General features: G+C 33.3%; 2 protein-coding genes across 2 annotated transcripts in view; one reads left to right on the top strand and one right to left on the bottom strand.

The window, feature by feature from the left end:
* LOC102806445 (mitochondrial inner membrane protease subunit 1-like) overlaps positions 1 to 10,184 on the bottom strand; it is a 15,771-nt gene extending 5,587 nt beyond the window's left edge. Inside the window, exons 1-3 of the mRNA XM_006818393.3 lie at positions 10,038 to 10,184; positions 4,263 to 4,390; positions 2,890 to 2,978 (exon numbers count right to left, since the gene is read on the bottom strand). Of these exons, the coding sequence (XP_006818456.1) occupies positions 2,890 to 2,978; positions 4,263 to 4,370 (197 nt within the window). The 5' untranslated portion in view covers positions 4,371 to 4,390; positions 10,038 to 10,184. The remainder of the gene's footprint in view (positions 1 to 2,889; positions 2,979 to 4,262; positions 4,391 to 10,037) is intronic.
* Positions 10,172 to 23,936, top strand: LOC102806670 (elongator complex protein 4-like). Its single transcript, XM_085500931.1, has 10 exons — positions 10,172 to 10,398; positions 11,873 to 11,908; positions 14,090 to 14,211; positions 15,059 to 15,178; positions 17,016 to 17,143; positions 17,651 to 17,744; positions 18,716 to 18,904; positions 21,686 to 21,794; positions 22,794 to 22,900; positions 23,780 to 23,936. The coding sequence occupies exons 1-10, from the start codon at positions 10,251 to 10,253 to the stop codon at positions 23,876 to 23,878; spliced, it is 1,152 nt and encodes a 383-aa protein (XP_085357057.1). The 5' UTR covers positions 10,172 to 10,250; the 3' UTR covers positions 23,879 to 23,936.

Raw genomic sequence — 23,936 nt, 5'->3', positions numbered from 1 at the left:
TCATTTGCTGATTTCTATTCTGAAAAATTCGACCGTCCGAAAATGCACCTTAATTTTGACTCTAAAAACACGTCACATTTCTAACACCAATTATTTAAAACCGGTCGAAATTTTGGAGTTTTTACGGTGCTTTAGATATCAGTGTGAAAGCTTAAAATTGGTTAATTATGCAAATTAGGTAATTAATATGTACAGATTTTAACCCACAATTATTCAGGTCTGTCTATTGTCCTACAGCATCCATGTACATTCATTGATATGTGATGTATAGTACCTGAGATATCAGTGTGAAAGTTGGTTAATTATGCAAATTAGGTGATTAATATGCACAAATATTTACCGGAAACTAATTGGGTCTGCATAATTCTAGATTCATTGAAATGTGATGATTAGTACTTTAGATATCAGTAGAAAAGCTGAAAATTAATTATGCAAATTAGGTAATTAATATGCACAATTATTTACCCTAAAACTAATCAGGTCTCTGCATAGTCCTAAAGGATCTATGTACCAAGTTTCATTGAAATGCGATGATTAGTACTTGAGATACCCGTGGAAAAGCTGAAAATTAACTAATTATGCAAATTAGGTGATTAATATGCACAAATATTTATCGAAAACAATCAATCTCTGCATAGTCCTTGAGTATGTAAGTACCAAGTTTCATTGAAATGTAATGCTAACTACTTATATCAAATGCTGAAAATTAATTAATTATGCAAATTAGGTAATTAATATGTACTGATATTACCATAAAAACTATCAGGTCTGTGCAGTGTCGTATGACATCTATGTACCAAGTTTCATTGAAATGTGATGATTAGTACTTGAGATATCAGTGGAAAAACCGAAAATTGACTAATCATTATGCAAATTAGGTAATTAGTATCCACGGATTATTACCAAAAACTAATCAAAACCTAGCATTAGTTCAGAGCATCTATGTACCAAGTTTCATCAAAATCCAATGAGTGGTTGTTAAGATATCAGTGGAACAGTCATGGAACCACTAAAAAATAGCTAATTATCATGCAAATTAGGTAATTAATATGCACGGATTTTTTACCAAAAATTAATCAAATCTGCGCATATGTTCAGAGCATCTATGTACTAAGTTTCATCAAAATCCAATGAGTGGTTCTTTAGATATCAGTGGAACAGTCATAGAACAGCTAAAAAATAGCTAATTATCATGCAAATTAGGTAATTAACGAGCATGGATTTTTACCAAAACCTAATCAAATCTGCGCATTGGCCCAGAGCATCTATGCACCAAGTTTCATCAAAAAGCGATGTATGGTTCTTGAGATAGCAGTGGAACAGTCGGACACATATACACACACACATACACACATACACACATACACACATACACACATACACACATACAGACACACTAACTGCAAAGACTCCCATTTTGTGCTTCGCACATGGGAGTCAAAAACACATAAGATGCCTGCCAGTCGGCCATCTTTGATCCAATTGCGAAAGAAATTGTCGTGGACATGTATCCTAACATGTATAATCCATGGACAAAGCATGTCCAAAATACAACATTTTCAAAAAACAAGATGGCTGCCAGTCGGCCATTTTTAATCAAATTGCTAAACCATTGCATGCGCATATGTCCCACATAAATTACTAGGCACATGCAAAGAATGAACGGAATCGGTCGAAAGGATTCTGAAATATGACTCCGGAGGGACGAACAGACGGACTAATAAAAATATATCCCCGATTATTAACATATTATTAACATATTACATCATCGCTATATGTGTATTACTTCATCAGTAAAATATATGTGTATTACAACATTAGTACTTCATTGCTTTTGTGTATCACATCAGTAATACATTATTGCTATATGTGTATTACATCATCAGTAATACATTATAACTATATATGTATTACATCATCAGTAATACATCATTGCTATATGTGTATTACATCATCAGTAATACATCATACCTATATGTATATTACAACATTAGTAATACATCGTAGCTATATGTTATTACATCATCAGTAATACATCATACCTATATGTATATTACAACATTAGTAATACATCATTGCTATATGTGTATTACATCATCAGTAATACATCATACCTATATGTATATTACAACATTAGTAATACATCATAGCTATATGTATATTACAACATTAGTAATACATCGTAGCTATATGTGTATTACATCATCAGTAATACATCATACCTATATGTATATTACAACATCAGTAATACATCATACCTATATGTATATTACAACATTAGTAATACATCATAGCTATATGTGTATTACATCATTAGTAATACATCATACTTATATGTATATTACAACATTAGTAATACATCGTAGCTATATGTGTATTACATCATCAGTAATACATCATACCTATATGTATATTACAACATCAGTAATACATCGTAGCTATATGTATATTACAACATTAGTAATACATCGTAGCTATATGTTATTACATCATCAGTAATACATCATTGCTATATATGTATTACATCATCAGTAATACATCATTGCTATATGTGTATTACATCATCAGTAATACATCATACCTATATGTATATTACAACATTAGTAATACATCGTAGCTATATGTTATTACATCATCAGTAATACATCATTGCTATATGTGTATTTCATCATCAGTAATACATCATACCTATATGTATATTACAACATTAGTAATACATCATAACTATATATGTATTACATCATCAGTAATACATCATACCTATATGTATATTACAACATTAGTAATACATCATAGCTATATATGTATTACATCATTAGTAATACATCATTGCTATATGTGTATTACAACATTAGGTATTCTGTGATGATGTCTGACATGCATACTCACTTTTGAATCCATTGAAAACGAGTTGAGAGATGTTCTGTGAATACCACATCCTTGCTAAGAATAGTAGGTTGCATTGAGGGCCCAAAACACTGCAAAAAATAAAAAAGCAACTAATTAGGCCTTGCAAAAAAAAGGTGTTCCTGGTTAAATGTTATTTTTTTGCTAAAAAATTTGACAGTGAACAAATTCAGCAGGTTTAATCAAATCGTCAATAGAGGGCGCTATATAGAGTTGGGAATAGTGATGCAGAGGTTTTTTTATTTAGACCTTAAATGTCTTCATTTTAGGTGTTGACAATAGAAACATTCTGAAAATTTTGTGGTCCAGTAAAAGTTGTGACCATTTCCACTTGTTATATTACAATGAATAGTTCTAAATGTCAATGCTTGCCAATTTTTTATGAATCAAAAAATATAAAAATACCAACACACCAAAAATGATTCGGTGTTTCTTTTACTAGAAGTCATCAAGTTGATGAACAGATGCTATTCAGCTAATGATCACCAACTGCCTCAGCATTTTTTACAATTTTTCTGGATTTAATGGTTCTGTATCAAAAACAGCTTTCCATTCATTTACCTCAGCCAATCTACAAGTATCGTTATTATATGTCATATAGAAAGAGGATTATTTACATAATATGATAATATGTCAAACTGGCATCAATAAAATAATTAATATTAAATATATGCAGTAATGCTTTATTTTCAAATCTACCATTCAGTAAAATAAATAATTAATATTTACCATATAAAAAATCCATTACAAACCAAAATATAGTTAAACAAGCCACCAAATAAATGACAAAGCCCATGAATAAATGTTCAAGAATTAAATGACCTTTTTGACCCAAAAATACACTCTTGATACACTTTGACTGTGAAATTGTGTCTATCAATCTATGTACCAGAATGTATTATCTATATGTGAAATTTGAATGAAATTGATCAATGTATTTCTGAGAACAGGCAAAAACACCATTTTCACCCTAATATTTGCCCAAAAGTTACATATTTTGACCCCAAAAGACCTCTTTATAAAATTTTGATTGTGAAATTGTAACTATCAACATACACTGTACAGTATGTATTGTGCATAATCTATATGTTAAGTCTGAATTGTCAATGCATTGCCAAGTACAGGCAAACATAACTTTTTGGACATGCCTGAGAAATGATTGACGACATGGTGTAATGTTTTGGTGTTCTTTTAGCGACAAAAATAGCAGCCAGTTAGTATGTCTACAAAATCAAAAAGCAAATTTACATGCATATGTATACCGCCATGTTTTGTTTTTATACCAACTAAACAAAATTGTTGCAAGCATATCCAAATCATTCTTCTTCTGGACACACTAAGGTAACAATACTCACAAAGACAAAGTCAGCTACATATTCCAATGTACAATGTGCAATACAGCCACACTGGATAACATAACGACATATTCCAAGAGTCTTCCAAACGATCCTCTTTAAAACCATAATTTATGATCCTGATGATGCTGAAACAAAATACACCATTGTATTACATGCATGTATTACTTCCTTGTTGGGTCTAAGACTCAATTTTCAAGTACATAGATGGTTTAAATCAAACAGTTTCTTCTACTCCATTTTACATCAACAATGTTTTATTGGGGGTGGTGGTATTTCTCATATGTATTATTGTATTACTCCATAAATCTCTGTGTAAAACGAATAAAAATCTATATTTCAAATGTACTTGAGTATGGTCATCAAATCTTTGAAGTAGACTCGAAAGAATTTTCACATAAGAACAAGTCTTATCACATATCATATGTATTAGTGTGACGCAAACAATTGAAACTTAACTATGGATCTAGTATATGACTGTCAGGAAGTACAGTGAATAAAAGCAAACTTAAGAGCATTGATTTGGAAAGATTCTTTGTAAAGTAAACAGGAATGTAGTAAAATGTCTAGCAGTACTGGGAGATTTAGGATAACACGGCATCAACTATATTCATGATAAATTGGATTGATTACAAAAGATGGATAATACCAAGGGGATCGAAATAGTTTTCTCTAAATTGCATGAATCATATCAGAACAAGGCTAAACTTGCTTGGAATTGTTGGCCAAACAATATTATAATTCATAATGGATTAGGTTTATGGCCTGAACAGACTACAGAATTTTAGTTGGATTAAAAGTTTCTATGAAATTAGTGAAGAAAGAATATAAAAAATGTTGGTGAAACTATTAGATATGAAATCCCTAGAACACTATGGCTGGATTAAATTCAACAATAAAATGGAAAATTATATGAAGGATTCCTATGATCGTCATGGCATCTCCCTACTCTTTAATGTGAGATCAAACACAATAGGCTTGGAAGGGAATAAAACATAAGGGTGACGATGTATGTAAGCTTTGAAATGATGGAAAGGATATTTATCACTTTCTATTTTTTTTGTAAATCAACTAAAAAAGTTAATTTTAATTAGCTCTGACCAATACAATCTGGAGGAGATTATGCATACACACATTAGGGTAGTGTCGTAACAGATCGTGGCAGGGCACCGAGATGGTGTGTGCCGTTCAGTCGGGCGATCACTACATTGCTACTCCACACTCCACTGGCCTGCTGGCATACTTGTACGTAAATATTATCAATCAAGATGATGAATAACAAGTTAACTATCACTTCATATAACTGTCGAGGTGTCAAATCATCTGTTGAAAACGTCAAAGATCTATGTTCTAACTGTGATATATGTCTACTACAGGAACACTGGCTCACACAATCTGAGCTTGAATTTTTAACTAAAATTAGTGATGATTTCTACGCTGTTGGAGAATCTGCCATAGATGAGATTTCGGGAAAACGTGTCGGGCGCCCGTATGGTGGTGTGGCAGTACTGTGGAGGAAAACACTTGGAGCCATGAAAATTAAACGTTACAATGATTCTCGGTTACTAGGATTAGAAATAGGGAATATGGATAATATGTTGACCATTATTAATGTGTATATGCCTGCTGACAGTGGGAACAATTACCATGAATACATTGAATATCTACACAAAGTGGGTGGTTGTATTGATGACACAATTGTGTATACGTCATTGGTGATTGGAATGCTAAAGTTAATTCAAAGTTCAGTAAAGAATTGGATTCTTTCTGCACAGAAAACAGCCTCACATGTTCTGACGTTGTCTTTTTGGGCACTGAAAATAACTTCACGTATTACAGTGAGGCTCATCATACCATGTCGTGGTTGGATCACTGTGTATCTACATCTTCTGCTCATAAATCTATTAGTAACGTAAAAATACTGCACGAATACATTGGATCGGATCATTTCCCACTAAGTATTACATGCAACTTTGATTATCTACCAAATTATGAATGTTTAATTGATACACCGTTGAGGCCTCGTATAGACTGGTCTAGTGCAAATAAGTCTGCTATTCACAAATATGTACAACAGACGGAAGCTATGCTGTCCTGCATTTCTATACCTCATGATGTGTTATCCTGTTGTGATTCTGCTTGCCTTGATGCAAGACATTGATTGGCAATTGATAAACTCTATGATGAAATTGTTAATGTTTTGAAACTAGCGGCTATTAATTGTATGCAATCAAAGGCACCTATTAAATCCAAGTGTGTACCAGGATGGAATGATTATGTAAAAGATCATCACACAATTGCTCGCGATGCTTTTCTGTTATGGCGTAACAATGGAGGACCTAAGCAAGGTCCATTGTCTGATTTAATGCGTATAACCCGAGCTAAATTTAAATATGTTTTGAGACTCTGTAGAGATAACAAAAGCAATATGAGAGCTGATGCTCTTGCTAATAGTCACCTTGATAAGAATGTTAACTTGTTTTGGAAAAACGTGGGTAAGAAAAAGAAGTCTTCACAACATTCAGTATCAATTGATGGTTATAATGGTCACACGAATATTGGTAATATGTGGGGGAAACATTATGCAAATCTACTATCCTGTGTATCGAACAACAAGGACGAACAATATGTAAGAAGCAAACTTCAGAATAGAAACTCATCACAGGACATGGTCGTACGTCCAACGGAGATTCAATGTAGCATACACGAACTTGCTGTTGGAAAATCGACTGGTCCTGATGGCATTTCTGCTGAGCATATCAAGCATGCACATGACCGTGTTCTCATTTTGTTTTCATTATTATTCACCGCGGCACATTTTCACGGCTATTTACCGCCAAATATGTTAGAAACTACGTTGGTGCCGATTGTGAAAAATAAAAATGGTGATATTACTAGCGCTGGAAATTATCGTCTCATTGCTACTGCTACTGCAATCTCGAAGCTGTAGGAGAATCTGATTTTGGAACGCTGTGGTCAGTATCTTCGTACGAGTGACCATCAATTTGGCTTCAAAAAAGGTCATTCCACTGATATGTGTGTTTTTGTACTCAAAGAAACGATCGATTTTTATAAACGTAATGATAGTCCAGTATTTTTATGTTTTTTAGACGCCTCTAAAGCTTTCTACCGTGTTAACCACTGGTGTTTATTTCGCAAGTTATTGCATAGAGACGTTCCAATTTCTATTGTGAGAATTATTATGTATTGGTATCGTAATCAACAGTTTAAAGTACGATGGGGATCTACTTTCTCCAAAAGTTTTCATACTTTAAATGGTGTTAGGCAAGGCGGTATTCTATCACCACGCCTGTTTACTGTTTACATAGATGGACTCAGCAACAAACTCGGCAATACGGGTATTGGTTGCCATTTATCTGGAAAAAGTCTTAATCATTTAATGTATGCAGATGACATAGTTTTAATATGCCCATCTGTGAAGTGCTTGAATCGTTTGCTGACTACCTGTACTTATTTTGCCAACAATCATAACATCAAATTCAATACTGATAAAACGAAATGTATGTATATACTGCCTCCTTGTAGTAGTATTACACGTATTCCTTATGTTTATCTAAATGGTACTAAGCTGGATTTCGTTAGTAATTATTTATACCTATGAGTTATTGTGAACACATTAACCAATGATAGTTGTGACATGATGCGTCAATGAAGTCTTTTTATGCAAGAGCCAACTATTTGGTACGTAATTTTAATAAGTGTTCTGTTCCGGTGAAGTTTACTCTATTTAAAACTTTTTGTACAACGATGTATTGTTTCCATTTAAGAGCTGCATTTTCCAAAGCTAATCTGAATGCTGTGCGGGTTGCTTATAACAACGCTTTTCGCGCTATTTTTCATGTCAGTCGTAACTTGAGTATTTCTGAAACTCAGATTTTAAATGGTGTTCCCACTTTTTTAAGTGTTCTGCACAAGTCCAGAGCTGGCTTTTACACAAGATTGACTTCTAGTGAGAATTGTTTAATTGTGGCAGCCATGTCTACTGACATGTTGAAGGACAGCAACTACTGGAAAAGGATCTTTTCTGATATTTATAAGGCGCCTTATTTCTAATGTCTGTTTTGCTGTTGTGTTTTTTAGTAATTTTCAACTTTATGTTATGAGCTGGTTCTCGAAATAAAAACTATTAGTATTATATTATATAATTATAAGTCACTCATCCACTTACAATGTAAATGATTTAAAATACAATAATATTTGATGGATTAAAGTAGTTTCTTTCTTAGTTTGTCATATGAGATATGAATTTCAAGAAAGAAATTTTAAATTATGCAGATTCAGGGGCCAATGACTGTGAAACTGTTTTGTTCACTATGGACTTTTAAGTGGCAGCAAATCTACTGGTATTGACAATGCTACAACAAAGCAACATTTGGGTCCATTTGGCATGAGTGAGCTTTCGCCTATTATGAGTTGGCGGGAAATAATACATTTTGAATTTTGAAACTTTCTCACCTGCCTATGGAAATTTAGAAATGAGGAGCTGAAAGATTTACATATATGAGTGCTTAAGCTGTTTCAAAGACTAATAAAATATTGTTATTATTATAGATATGATAAAAAGTAATATAGCTTTTTGCCTTTACAGTGAAGGGTACAAAACTGGGACATAACAACTGCGACAATAACTGTTATTTAAAATGAGACATTTGCTGAATGGATAATGTTAAGCTAACTCATTATAATTAATTAGAACTAACGATAATGTCACAATACCATTTCCGAATTGGTCAACTTAAATTTCAATTTTGATTCATAGAAATGTATATTTATAAAACGTTTATAATCATCCCTTTCTGCCATTTACTATTTATTTTATTTATTTTTATTAAATCTTTATTGCAGGATATAAAGTAAAAAGGTTGTACATCCCATATTAAAAAACAAAACAACAACAACAATAAATATAAACAATCAAAGAGAGATGAAAAAAAACTAATATATAAAAAGACTTGACTAATAAATAAATTCATTGTTTTAGCATAGCCGTTGCATATACATAAGTTTACGGTACAGAACATAACACTTCGAACATAAATGCGTGTCTACTATGATGATAAAAGCACTGCAACAATTCTATTATCACTTTTAGTCAGACGCGTATAGAGTGAAAAAAGCAAGTTTCGTCTAAAAGCATCAAATGTGGGAATGTTGGAGGACACAAACATAACGCTAGCACTACAGTCCCTGGGCCGAACAAGGAATAAACAAATAAAGAAATATGTCTCATTGGTTTAAGATTTATTTATTAACACACAATATCCCCTCAGAGGGGATGAAAAAGGTTAAAGGTTTGGTGGTGGGAATTGCAAAGCCAGGTATGAAAGGTTCATAAAATTGTATATAAATGTTTTCCCGAAAACCACTGTTTTAATTTAATTTATTTTATTTAAAATGATCGCAAAAATGCACATCGCGAAGTGGCTGGTGTAAATTATCAAATATTTTTTTTGGCACTAAACAATAATTTTTTAAAATAGCTTGAACAGCCCTCGTCCGATTGTTTCTAAATTTCAAATACCCATTACATTACGTTGCTCATCAGAACGATGTGATATAAGTTGTTGCATGCTTTGACATTAATCTAAACAATAGTGGTGTAAAGATGATTTAAATAAGACGCGCTAATTTATTTTTGTATGATTTTGAACTCTCAACATCCTCACCGGGTGACTCGTTTTTGACACGCGCCCACAGGCGGGCAGTATGCCTTGATTTCGTTAGTAGAATTTCAGTGAGCAGCACAATTCTTACCTTGAGAGAAACTGTACGACGTTCGAGGACGTCAACTATCAAGTGAAATTTCTACCATTGCATCACATTTTTCTCAAAAACCACAGACACACTTCTTGTGACGTCAGATGAAGAAGGGAGATCCCAAATGTTTGTTCATGCTTTCATTTCTCCATGTGGGATTTCATATGATTGGATAAAACGTTATGATGACCCTGGGTCACCAGCTTCAAAATGGCTGCGCCCATACCTTCCTCGATGGCGACTAGTTTTCAGAAGAAAAATCAAGGAAAATCAACAAAAATACGCGGAACAAGATATTCATTACATAACAGCCAGCTACTTATTTCATCTGGTGTACCGTCCCTCGATTATGTTATTGGTTAGTACATTGATTTATCGTCGTCGTTGTTGATGTCGAAGGCTAAATCAAACACCCTGTCATTGAACACCGGCAATTATCAACACTTGAGAACACTCTCGGCGCGACAAAGGCACCCCCTCTTCTTTAATATGTACCAAGCAATGCCTGACGAGCAAGCACAACCGAGTAGTTTATTGATTTACTGAAAAATAAAACTGACATAGACATAGAACGTCAACGCACGTGAACTGCAGATGTCGAATTATTTCGCGAGCGAATTGAGCAGACTCGTGTGTAGCCGCTGTTCAAAATAACATTATTCAAAGTTTTAGCTGTTTTCAGTCCGTTGTCAAAAAACGTTTGCTTTATCAATAAAGAACATTTTTGAAGATTTACTGATATGAATGACCCGTCTCGATCACTTCGAATAATTTGTGAGACAACAAACAAAATGGCGCCTCCAATAATAATAATAATAATAATAATAATATGAGGTTATTACGAGGATACCTCAAAGTATGCACAAGGATAAATAAAAAATAAAACAAATATAAAGACAATTTGCAACCAATGGTGAATACAGAATAGAAAACAATCTCTAATTTTAACCTAATACACTGATAGTTGTTGCTGTTTTGTTTCATAGCTGTTTTTTAAGAAGACAGCTAAGGGTGGTGCTAGTGTATGGTTTCCCATAATTAATATGAATTTATTCTGACTGTTTTCTTTATCAAAGTTTGGAACTTTATTTTGTGCAGTCAGAAATAATTTGTCCCTATGATGACTGTAAGCTGGACATTTCATTACAAAATGCTGCTCATTCTAAATTATATTTTGGCTGCACCATAGACCCTTTGCACAGATCACATGTTCTGTTATCCAAGGCTTGTTTTCTATTATCATTATGCATGTCTAAAATCCATTGCTTCTCAAATAATTTGTTTATGAATAAAATCTAAATTATTCTTATTTATTATTTCACTTGAATTTATAATGGCATTGGTGTAGCTTGCGGTAGTGTGCGACTGTAGCATTTTATGAATGGCTTTAAAAAGTTATTAAAGTGTATTTAATTTTTTAGCACCCTATTTATATCTTTGATTTGTTCATAACAATGGCTGACACAAATCATATGTAGTGTACTGATGAGATATACAGCGTTCCAATGTCATAAAGAAAAATACTAGTCAAACAAAATATACATGCACTTTTATTTGTGTGCTATTTGTTTCTTTATGTAAATTTCGTGAACATAAAACTATGCAAATAATTCCATTTCTACACTATGCATTAATATGTCGATACATGTTTTTTTTACATTTCCATTGCTGCAACATGAACTTCATCATTGATATTTATTAACTCTTGACCTTTACACACAATGGTGTATTAATTTCGCATGGATGATTTGTAATCCTATTCAAAAAATATAATACTTCCTGTATTTATATTGTATTGGTATAAATCTGTTTTTTTTATTTATTATATCCAGGTGGCGGCATAGCAGTTGGCACTGTTTTTCTTGTTGGTAAGTTTAAAGTCACTGAGTGAATCCTTGTTTACCTACTGTCCTTTAAATTTGCCAGCCGTAACCCTGAATATAAATACTATTGAAAAAGAGAGAAATTTTGTTGCACAGACTCACCTCAGTGGTGAATAATCAACTACTACAATCAACTGAATGAATTATTTTAATTTTAGTCATTGTGATATAGACATACATTGTGATATAGAGTACATGTACAGAACTGTAACATACTAGTAAACAATTCTTTGTTTTAAGACAAACAAAAATGTGTGGTTCTGATATCATCCCGTTCCAAAAAAAGGTAGGCTGGATCGGATTTAATTTTTTTGTTCTCCATCATGATATTATTTGCTTTGATCCAGCTTGCTGATTAGTTAACAAGTTCCATGTTTAATGATGTTTAAGGTACAAGTCTTATAGATTTTGCCAAAATACTGGACATTAGATTTGTTTTAAGTCTCATTAAAATCTTCTATAGTTTTTAGAAATTTGTTCATGTTTGGTCAAAAAACATTAGGGTTGGCAAGTAATTTTAGGTAGGGTCAGGTTATCAGTCACAAATGACACATATATTTTTTGTATAACTAGGCATGTTACTTATTGCAGAATTTTAATGTTTGATATTCATGAAGTTTACTATGAAATAATGCATATCTAACATAATAAAAACTTTTATTTTGTGTGATTTGATTCTGAGATTATAAATGAAAATGATTGCATTCTTCAACGGTCTTCTCTCATAGTTTATGCAGAAAATATTTGGATTAATTAAAAATTTGTGAGATAATGGTTACATTAATACACATTAATTTTCTATAGTTTTTATGCTCTTTGTGCAGAAAGTGTAATGGTCAAACACGACTTAATGTTTTTACGTTTTTTGTGTTTAAATTTTGTCATGTATCTCAAGAACCACTCATTAGATTTCAATCAAATTTGCTACGTGGATGCTCGGGATGAATTTCTTGCATACTAATTTGCATAAATCAGCAAATTCATAGGTGTTTCACAGATATTTCGAGTACTACAAATCAAATTTAAGTGCTTTTGGATAATCCACAGACCTGATTAATTTAGGGTTAAAATACCTTATTAATTATCTAATAAATTAAATAAAAAAATTTAATAACCACTTATCTTATCGTTTTTGAAGAACCATAATTGGTGCATACATGCTCTGGGGTAAGGTTTTTGTGATTGAAAAATAGAGGGCGCTGTTCAACAGCTCTTTTGATCATAAAATGTTCATAAATGACTACATAATGGTAGGTTTATTTAATTAAGTTAATGAGTGAAGCACACAAGAGGAGTCTTCGGTTGGATTGTCTTGTTTGTATGTGTGTGTATATTTGTGTGTACCAATTTGCTGCAAGATAATTTCACATAAATCAAAGATTATATATTGTATGCTAGATTATTGTTGCATCCTTTGACATTAAAGTGAATACACACTATAAACACTGAAAGCATATTGAACACAACACAACAAGATGACATTGATGCGTTAAGGCAGTTGGATGTGAATGTAAATTTCGTACAACTGGGCATGTTACTTTGTATAATGCATCATGAAATAGAACTACGGTACCTATTGTTTATAATGAAAACTATCATACTACAACCTCACGTAATTGTCAGTTTTTGGAAATGTTTTAATAATATTAGAATTCATATCAATAAAAATATGGCTTTTCATTCCACGTCACAGAGCAAAACTTTGAAATAAGAAGAAATAATTTCATAATAGAAACCAGTAAAAAATTATTTGTTTTGATTTTTTCCACTCCCTGCATAATATATTTGAAAATTTCAATACAGTCAGAGATCAAGTCTGTGGATATAATACTTATTTAATATTTTACATCACATGCATCATCTACTGACATGTCGAATTTGTCATCACATGGAATCGCCTACTATAACATTGTTGCACCAAATGTCATGTTACTTCTGTGCTTATTGTAATAGCATGTATATAGTTGCCAGTTTGTGTATAGCGTAGCCTGTACATATTAATTGACATTTTATGCCATGTGTTTTGATTTGGTTTATTAATATACCGGTATATGAAAAAATAGGACAAAAATAGAGCACATGCCCTAGTAATTGTAATCTCAATAGTACCTGTGTCACTGGATTTTTTTTCTAAACAAAAAATTATTGAGTTTTTTTTTTCTACAGAGGAAGATATGTATGGTAGTTATTCTAACTTATTAGTGAAGTACTTCCTTGCAGAGGGTATTGTATCAGGTCATGAAATATTTTTAGCTGCTGCAGACAAAAGACCTGATTGCACTTTAAAGGTAGTTCCTATCTTATGCATATGTATTTATTTGAAATGAACAACTGCTAGTTATACATATAAAAAAGATGATTTTTCTTTTTCACAAATAGCATACGTGTATTGACCCAAGTAAATGTGATGTGACTACAGCTGGTATAGAAGGCATCACAAGCACATTATTTTATGGGATAATGTACATTATTGCTTGATAACAGGACAGCAATCTGCAAAGTAATGATTAAGACCCAGTCAAGCACATTATTTGTCAGAGTAGAATAATCTAGGTGCAAATGACAAGGATATTTTATGACAAAAGAATCATGATTGGTTTATTTAAACATTCTGTAGGAATGTGGGAAAACATTGAATATTTGACTTTAAACACTGCTCAGTTATGGCTGCACATGGTACCAGTCAAAAAAACAAGGCTTTATAATTTCACCTCTGTGCATCCACACCTATATCCCATGGCTAAAACTTGTTCATTATTAACAGAAGCCTTATTATACACTAGCTTATATATTGCCATTTCATGTTCATTATTGGTCTGCAAGGTGAACAATGGTTAAACTTGTCAAAAATCGGTTTTGCAGTTCAATGTGTTTTTAATTCATGGATGTAAAACATAACTGTTCTTACAAATCTCAAGTTCTTATACAGGCAGGCTTATATACGTTAGTGTAAACTTTAATTCAACATCATAATGTATAGCTGAAATAATTTTTATATTATTTGCTTTCTGTATATTTTTAATTTAATTTTTGCATATTTTCTGATTTAGGTTATTGAATCTTATGTCAGTATCAGTTACTCAAACAAGCTTTGAATCTTTACACATTTTATATTACAGTTTATCTTTTTTTCAGGATCTGCCACATCCACTGGATGTTGATCTTGTCAAATCAGTTTATGAGGAGAGAGAAGAAAGAGACAGTGGGGAGAAAATGAAAATAGCCTGGCGATATGAAAGTCTACCAAAACACCAGGTGCTGTGATTTTTCAGTATCTTTCTTTCACATGCTGTGTGATAAGCATTGGCATGTCATTGTACAACTATTATCATACAATAGGTATATGAGGCCAAGTAAAAAATAAATTGTGTTTCCAGTAAAATAAGCTAACAAGATATTGGGTAGGCAGGTGTTTTTTTTTTATTTTAATTTTAATTTGATTTTAATAATGACCACAAATTGTTAATCAATAATCATTATAGTAGATTTTTTTACAGTCATGTTTAGGTCATTCACTCCGTCAAAGGAAATAAATGAACAAAATCATTTTTATAGGTGGAATGTGGCTAATTTGCATAAAAATAGTTTGCTTGAGGTAAAAGTTTAAAATATGGATAGTCAGGGTTATTGAAAACAACTATTTTTCCCCAATACATCACATGTGAATATACAATACATTAGGTACTATGTATATGATACAGTAAGTACCATATTTGGTCTATTAGTAACACTTATAAAAAATAACATAGTTGTATCTGTGGTCAATATAAGTTGTATTATAATAATGCAGCATACAATAAATGCAAGTTTTGGTGACAGGAATTGACAATAACTAACATGTACATCCTCAATTGGAGATTTTGTTGAAATTTCATCTCCACAAACATCACTATAATACATTATAGGTGTGTGACAAAGACAGGGAAATGTTTAAATTTTGATTTGAACTCAGTTTAGCTATTAGGGAGACTATGGTCTATTTTGTAATGTTCTTAAGACCTTCTTTGAGTTTCCTATTTGCACTAATTATCAGAACTACGATAGTTGAATGCTTTAAACATGTTCAGCGCCCTCAAAAAGAAACGTGTGGTTATCGACAAGTGCAACAATTTATGAGTCTTAAAATATTGAACTGAGCTGTAAAGAGACTTTGAAATAATCCCAAAGTCAATAGAGCTACTACCTAGGGGTATGACACGTGAAATTAACCATAGAGTTAACTGTCTTACCATTCAAAATAAGAAGGTTGCATTCCATACACAACAGTATTAATCTCCTATATGATGAAGTAATATCTATTTTATTATTGATTCCAAAATTGTCCTTGACATAATCACCTAGTTAGGGAGATGTTTGTTGTCATTGTCGTTGATTATGTCATCAAGTTTACCAACTCTGGTAGTGAAATTTCCAAGAATGACAACATCATCGTTTCTAGAAAATTAATAAATCTACATCTTTGTTTTTATAGATGAAAGAGTTTTCAGGCTTTCTGTAATTGCACCCAATAAATAAATCTTTACTTAGAAGCACAAATAGCTTTGTCAAAACTAACAACAAATATGGCTGATATAAAAAAAGCAAAAAAACACTGGCAATGAGAAAAGTGACACTGAAAAAAACAAACAAGCAAAATTCTGTTTAGCAACAATGGAGAAAAAACATGATTCTTTTAGAATCAAGGAATATAAGTATCACCAAATAATACCTTAGTCCATAGGTTTAAATGACAGAAAATTCATAAAGTTCACACATTTCATCAACTTTGAATTCATCGTACTCTCACTGCCATCTCCATGCACTGATATATGTTGTTTCACAGATTTCTTGAGAAAATCTTTTTTTGGCCTGTAGAGGGCGGTCTTTAAACGATATAATAAATGCAATACATGGGTTTACCTTGCAATAAATACACAATATATTTAGGGGCATGGATAATTAAAACATGCAAAAACATCTGTACAGCAAACATATTTTCTTCATTTAGGGGATAGGGGTCAAAGGTGATTTCAGTTACAGTACACACAAATTCCACTGTGTTGATTTTATACTCTGTTGAGTGTTGCATTGATTGAATTTTATTTTGTCTCAGTCCTCTCAGAGTGGTCTGCATTTTGGCCATTATTATGACCTAAGTAAAACAATGAAAGAAGAATTAGTTACAAGTGTAAAATGCACATGCTTTTATGCACAAGATAGACATTTACAGCAAAATTTAAAGTAAGTACAATCACAGTTCCTCTGTTAAATCTACTATAGAAAAAGAAATATTGGGTATTCTAGGGATATTCACCAGGTTTTAAATTCACTGGTTTGTGAAGGATACAATAAGTCTAGATTACATGAGTTACCATGACAACACAAGAGCAGTATGGTGACTGTATCAACCAAAACATGGTGGAGGTCAAATAACCTGTACTGCCATACTTTACGGTATTCTTGTGATAACCTTATTATTATACATCTTTTTTCTGTCTGCAGTAATATTTTAATGAGAGGTAATAGCTTGAAATGGGCTAAATGAGCATGCTATTGTGATGGTATTTATGGTAGTTCTGGCAAGGATGAATATTCACTGGGTTTTAATTTAGTGCATTTAGCTGTTAGTGAAGAAGTGAATATAAAAGCCAGGGAATAAGTAAATAGTACTAGTATGTAGATATGTATGTTCTGACTTTGATGTTGGTAGATGATAATTCAGTTTTTATTTTGATGTAACTATTTTAGAAGTTCCTGTAATATGAATCCATATTATGAAGAATTACTGCATTCAATTCAAAGACAAATAATTACAAATGGATATAATTCACCATCAACAGACGTAAGTAATAGACTACAGTATATGACTCGTGCATTAATCACTGCCTGGTTCACACCACTGCCTGGTTCACATCACTGCCTGGTTCACACCACTGCCTGGTTCACACCACTCTCTGGTTCACACCACTCTCTGGTTCACACCACTCTCTGGCTCACACCACTCTCTGGCTCACACCACTGTCTGGTTCACACCACTGTCTGGTTCACACCACTGTCTGGTTCACACCACTGTCTGGTTCATACCACTTTCTGGTTCATACCACTTTCTGGTTCACACCACTGCCTGGTTCACACCACTGCCTGGTTCACACCACTGCCTGGTTCACACCACTGCCTGGTTCACACCACTACCTGGTTCACACCACTGCCTAGTTAATCAAAATACTGATAAAGTTTCAGTTTTCACATTCCTGCTCAGTTTTATCATTTTGATTGATTGCATATTGATAATGGTAGAATTGGAACCATGATTCTATTACCGGATGAAACATAATTTCACGACAATGTGCTTTTAAACAACATTAACAACAACATGCTTCTAATATATTTAATTGTAATTTACTATTTTCAACAATATTTGGGCATAAAATTATTTTGTTGTTGTTAAATGTATATGTATGGTCAAAATTAAATTCAAATTGGTCATTAAATGACATACCTATCGTACTGGAGCTTATGTATAGACTGCCTCTATATTAATGTATCAGGTCAAGTGACTGCCATGATTATATTATATTGTTGTCATCAATAAGTCAACATTCTTCTAAAAAACTTTTTTTCAGATGTTCAGAGTTGATTTTTAAATTGTCCTGTCATGTTGTTTTTACTTCATGAATATTCCCAGGAAATTTTTCTTCAGTTCTATATGCATCATTGATTTACATTCTCCATGTTGAGTTATCTTTCATTGACAGCATATAATGTATCGTGTTCATAACTTTAATTACAACAGTACAATGTGTTCATTTCCAGAATAAAAACAGAAATATTCTGCGCATAGCAATCCAGTCACTTGGGACTCCCCTGTGGTGTGATGAAGGTGGCATTCTTCCAGCAACTGATAAATTTGATCCATCTTTATCAAGATTTCTACATGCTTTGCGAGCATTGATGCGATCTTCTTTAGCTGTATGTTTAATCACCATACCAATGCATCTTCAGGTATGTCTCATTACGGATATGTTGCATCCTATTCACCATACCAATGCATCTTCAGGTATGTCTCATTACGGATATGTTGCATCCTATTCACCATACCAATGCATCTTCAGGTATGTCTCATTACGGATACGTTGCATCCTATTCACCATACCAATGCATCTTCAGGTATGTCTCATTACGGATACGTTGCATCCTATTCACCATACCAATGCATCTTCAGGTATGTCTCATTACGGATACGTTGCATCCTATTCACCATACCAATGCATCTTCAGGTATGTCTCATTACGGATACGTTGCATCCTATTCACCATACCAATGCATCTTCACATGTGTCTCATTACGGATACGTTGCATCCTATTCACCATACCAATGCATCTTCAGGTATGTCTCATTACGGATACGTTGCATCCTATTCACCATACCAATGCATCTTCAGGTATGTCTCATTACGGATACGTTGCATCCTATTCACCATACCAATGCATCTTCAGGTATGTCTCATTACGGATACGTTGCATCCTATTCACCATACCAATGCATCTTCAGGTATGTCTCATTACGGATATGTTGCATCCTATTCACCATACCAATGCATCTTCAGGTATGTCTCATTACGGATACGTTGCATCCTATTCACCATACCAATGCATCTTCAGGTATGTCTCATTACGGATACGTTGCATCCTATTCACCATACCAATGCATCTTCAGGTATGTCTCATTACGGATATGTTGCATCCTATTCACCATACCAATGCATCTTCAGGTATGTCTCATTACGGATACGTTGCATCCTATTCACCATACCAATGCATCTTCACATATGTCTCATTACGGATACGTTGCATCCTATTCACCATACCAATGCATCTTCAGGTATGTCTCATTACGGATACGTTGCATCCTATTTACCCCCATGTTCTTATAGTCTGTGTTTGACCCGCGTCATGGTCTTGGAGGCCAGATATTCTATGAAATTATTAATATTTAAATATTAGTATTATATTTTTCATGAAAATAATTTACATGGTCATTATATTAGATGTTCCATATATGATTTCTATATTTCAATATTTGTGTTTATTTCTGGTCAAAATTGTTGAAAGTCATAATGCTAACATGCTTTCGATTTTACTATGTACTTGATTCTTACTTGCAGCTTATACTCATTGATCTATCTTTGTGTTCTTACTCAGTGTTCTTACTCAGTGTTCTTACTCAGTGTCCTTACTCAGTGTCCTTACTCAGTGTTCTTACTCAGTGTTCTTACTCAGTGTTCTTACTCAGTGTTCTTACTCAGTGTTCTTACTCAGTGTTCTTACTCAGTGTTCTTACTCAGTGTTCTTACTCTGTGTTCTTACTCTGTGTTCTTACTCAGTGTTCTTACACAGTGTCCTTACACAGTGTTCTTACTCTGTGTTCTTACTCAGTGTTCTTACTCAGTGTTCTTACTCAATGTTCTTACACAGTGTTCTTACTCTGTGTTCTTACTCAGTGTTCTTACTCAGTGTTCTTACGCAGTGTTCTTACGCAGTGTTCTTACTCAGTGTTCTTACTCAGTGTTCTTACTCAGTGTTCTTACTCAGTGTCCTTACACAGTGTTCTTACTCTGTGTTCTTACTGTGTTCTTACTCAGTGTTCTTACTCAGTGTTCTTACTCAGTGTCCTTACGCAGTGTTCTTACTCAGTGTTCTTACTCAGTGTTCTTACTCAGTGTTCTTACTCAGTGTTCTTACTCAGTGTTCTTACTCAGTGTTCTTACTCTGTGTCCTTACACAGTGTTCTTACTCTGTGTTCTTACTCTGTGTCCTTACACAGTGTTCTTACTCAGTGTTCTTACTCAGTGTTCTTACTCAGTGTTCTTACTCAGTGTCCTTACACAGTGTCCTTACAGTGTTCTTACTCAGTGTCCTTACATAGTGTCCTTACACAGTGTTCTTACTCAGTGTCCTTACATAGTGTTCTTACTCAATGTTCTTACACAGTGTTCTTACTCAGTGTTCTTACTCAGTGTTCTTACTCAGTGTTCTTACTCAATGTTCTTACACAGTGTTCTTACTCAGTGTTCTTACTCAGTGTCCTTACACAGTGTCCTTACACAGTGTTCTTACTCAGTGTTCTTACTCAGTGTTCTTACTCAGTGTTCTTACTCAGTGTTCTTACACAGTGTTCTTACTCAGTGTCCTTACTCAGTGTCCTTACTCAGTGTCCTTACTCAGTGTTCTTACTCAGTGTTCTTACTCAGTGTTCTTACTCAGTGTTCTTACTCAGTGTTCTTACTCAGTGTTCTTACTCAGTGTTCTTACTCAGTGTCCTTACACAGTGTTCTTACTCAGTGTCCTTACTCAGTGTTCTTACTCAGTGTCCTTACTCAGTGTTCTTACTCAGTGTTCTTACTCTGTGTTCTTACTCTGTGTTCTTACTCAGTGTCCTTACACAGTTTTCTTATTTCCATGTCAATGACTAACCCTTTGAATATCATGATGTTTTCTCACCAAAATTTTCCAAATTTTTATGCATTTTTTACCGGTACATATCAAATATTTGATATTCTCACAGCTTTGTTATTCAATAATAAAACAAAATGTTGATGCCAACATTTAGTATCACTTTTGACAACCATCACTACAAAAACCAGCACCACCCAAAATGGACACTTCAAACCTAATATTTGAAAGAAGAATTTGAAATATATGTAAATGTCAAATTTTCCCTATTTTGCCTCCCTATTATTATTGAAATTATAGTCAAATTATTTTGTTTTTGTCTTTAATCAGGATGAATCTTACATTCATCGAATTGAAAATCTCACAGATACCACAGTCAAGCTGGAATCTTTTGCTGGATCTGAGAAAGAGAAGTATCCTGTGTATAAAGATTACCATGGTATGTCTTCATTAGGAGATGTTGGTTTTCAAAGATGTTTTCATCTCAAGATTGTTATGGAATTAAACACCAAATATGTTCATTACATCAGCTAGAAATCATCAGAAGTATATAATTTTTAAAATTTTGACAACAAGGACTATGTGAGGCAAATGAAAGTCTAGGAGATGGAACCTTGTAGATGTGTTTACAAGTGTTTTTGTTTTTTTCGAAAATATTAAAAGTGGCTAATATATGAAATAGTGTTTGTAAAGTTAATGACTTGTGTCCCTTGTGATGTTTGAGCTGCTATTAATAACTATGCGCTGCAATTTTTATATTAATGACATGTCAAATGGTACATGTTGCACACACTATTAAACTCATTGTACCCACTTTACAGCACCAAACAAACTGGGCAACTAACCTTTCGTAGATAGCTGGAGAGTCCTGGGTAGCTTACTCTTTCCAATGCCAACTCATTGATACAGTCATTCCAGGATCTCACAAACAGTAGAACAATAAAAGTGCAAACAGAAAATATACCAGGTTGTAAAGAAGTGGACGATAGTCAAATCAAATGTCATATGTATTTTATGCAATTAAACATGTAATAGTTTCTGATTGGTAAATCTTGTTATTCCAGAGATAGATCTGGTTTCATCACTGGTAGACAATTCACCCTTGTGAATAAGGGCAAATGCATGAAATACAAGTCATTTGTTTTTACATGATCATTCCATTATTATGTATTTTTGCTAGTTTTTATCCTTCATTGTTATTATTTATAGACATGTAAGCAAATCTAGGAATCTTACTCAAAAACAAAACAAAAACAGGCACAATCATATTGGCTTATGTGAGTCACATTATACATGTAGGTGTCAGTTCTACAGACTGCTGGATTCTCAGATTACATAGCCATTGCGTGCCTTCAGAATACCGGGGTTTAAGCCCTGCACACTACTATGGGCATACAAATGTCTTGGAGTCAGTAAAAGATTGTCTTATTTCTTTCAGGTTTATTTACAATACACAAGTTGCCTCGTTTGAATTCTCTGACATGTCATGTGCCAGATTCAATGGACTTGGCCTTCAAGTTGAAGAGGAAAAAGCTGACCATTGAGGTGAGTTACATGGTAAAACAAGCTTTGAGTGACAAAACAACATCTGATTTACAGGTGTGTGATGTAACACGATCTTCTTCATTTTTTTCAACCATACAGCAATCTGCATACATTGTATCATTTTCTGAAAATATAGAAATCTGGAAATATGCCCCCCCACTCCCCATGTGTACATTGTATCTCGCCCCACACAGACCTACGGGCCATGTCCTACTTGCTGACTGTATGTCCTTATGGGAAAAAGTTGCCACGTAGATGAGTCTAAGCTCAAGTGATAGAGCAACAAGTACATGTAGTATGAAGGGTGAAACCCAAACCCAAAGCCAACACCCCATGCATTCTATACCTTAAGGTGCTAACATTAAACGGTCTTTTGATAATTCCTTGAATGACAGCAATAATAAACAAAATCCCAATAAACACCTTAGATTGATATATATCAAATCGTACCAACATTTTTAAGCATATTGGCTGTTGACAAAAAGTAAAGAAGAGCTACATCTCCAACAATCCTTGACTATGCGTACATATGTCAATTCATGAGGTGTACTATTTTCACAAGGGATTGCATTTCATTTTTCATTCCAATATAAGAACACAACAAATCTATGCATAGTTTCATCATGCATACAATAAATAACTGATACATGCCAAACAACTGCTCATTATAAAATTCTCTATTTTCACTATTGAGGGGTAAATCGGTGAAACTGAAATCCATTAGTGCAATTATTTTGATTCATGTGGTTTGCATGTATTTGAACATACTATAAATAAGCAGCTGCTCACAGTGTGATTTTTTGTCACTTAAACTGTTTACATTTGACATGGAGCTAGAATATCATTTGATCATTAAATGTTATTTATTATATTTTCCAGAAACTACATTTACCGCCAGATTTATCAGAGACAGTCAGTCGAAGTCAGGGTGAATCAGCATGTGCATCAAGTTTATCAAAAATAAAATTAGATTTTTAATTTTAAGTACACGGAGTGTAACGAATAACCAAGTAAATTAAAACTTAATTAGTCAAAA

Source organism: Saccoglossus kowalevskii, chromosome 1 (assembly GCF_978046115.1).
Source record: "Saccoglossus kowalevskii chromosome 1, keSacKowa6.1, whole genome shotgun sequence".
In the NCBI taxonomy this organism is placed as follows: Eukaryota; Metazoa; Hemichordata; class Enteropneusta; family Harrimaniidae; genus Saccoglossus; species Saccoglossus kowalevskii.
The sequence above is the reverse complement of the archived record's forward strand: the minus strand, read 5'-3'. Positions and strand labels throughout refer to the sequence as shown.

Coding starts and splice junctions, on each gene's coding strand:
- LOC102806670 (XM_085500931.1), top strand. CDS start 10,251: ATGGCTGCGCCCATACCTTCCTCGATGGCGACTAGTTTTCAGAAGAAA. Junction 10,399..11,872: donor GTCCCTCGATTATGTTATTG/GTTAGTACATTG, acceptor TATTATATCCAG/GTGGCGGCATAGCAGTTGGC. Junction 11,909..14,089: donor TGGCACTGTTTTTCTTGTTG/GTAAGTTTAAAG, acceptor TTTTTTCTACAG/AGGAAGATATGTATGGTAGT.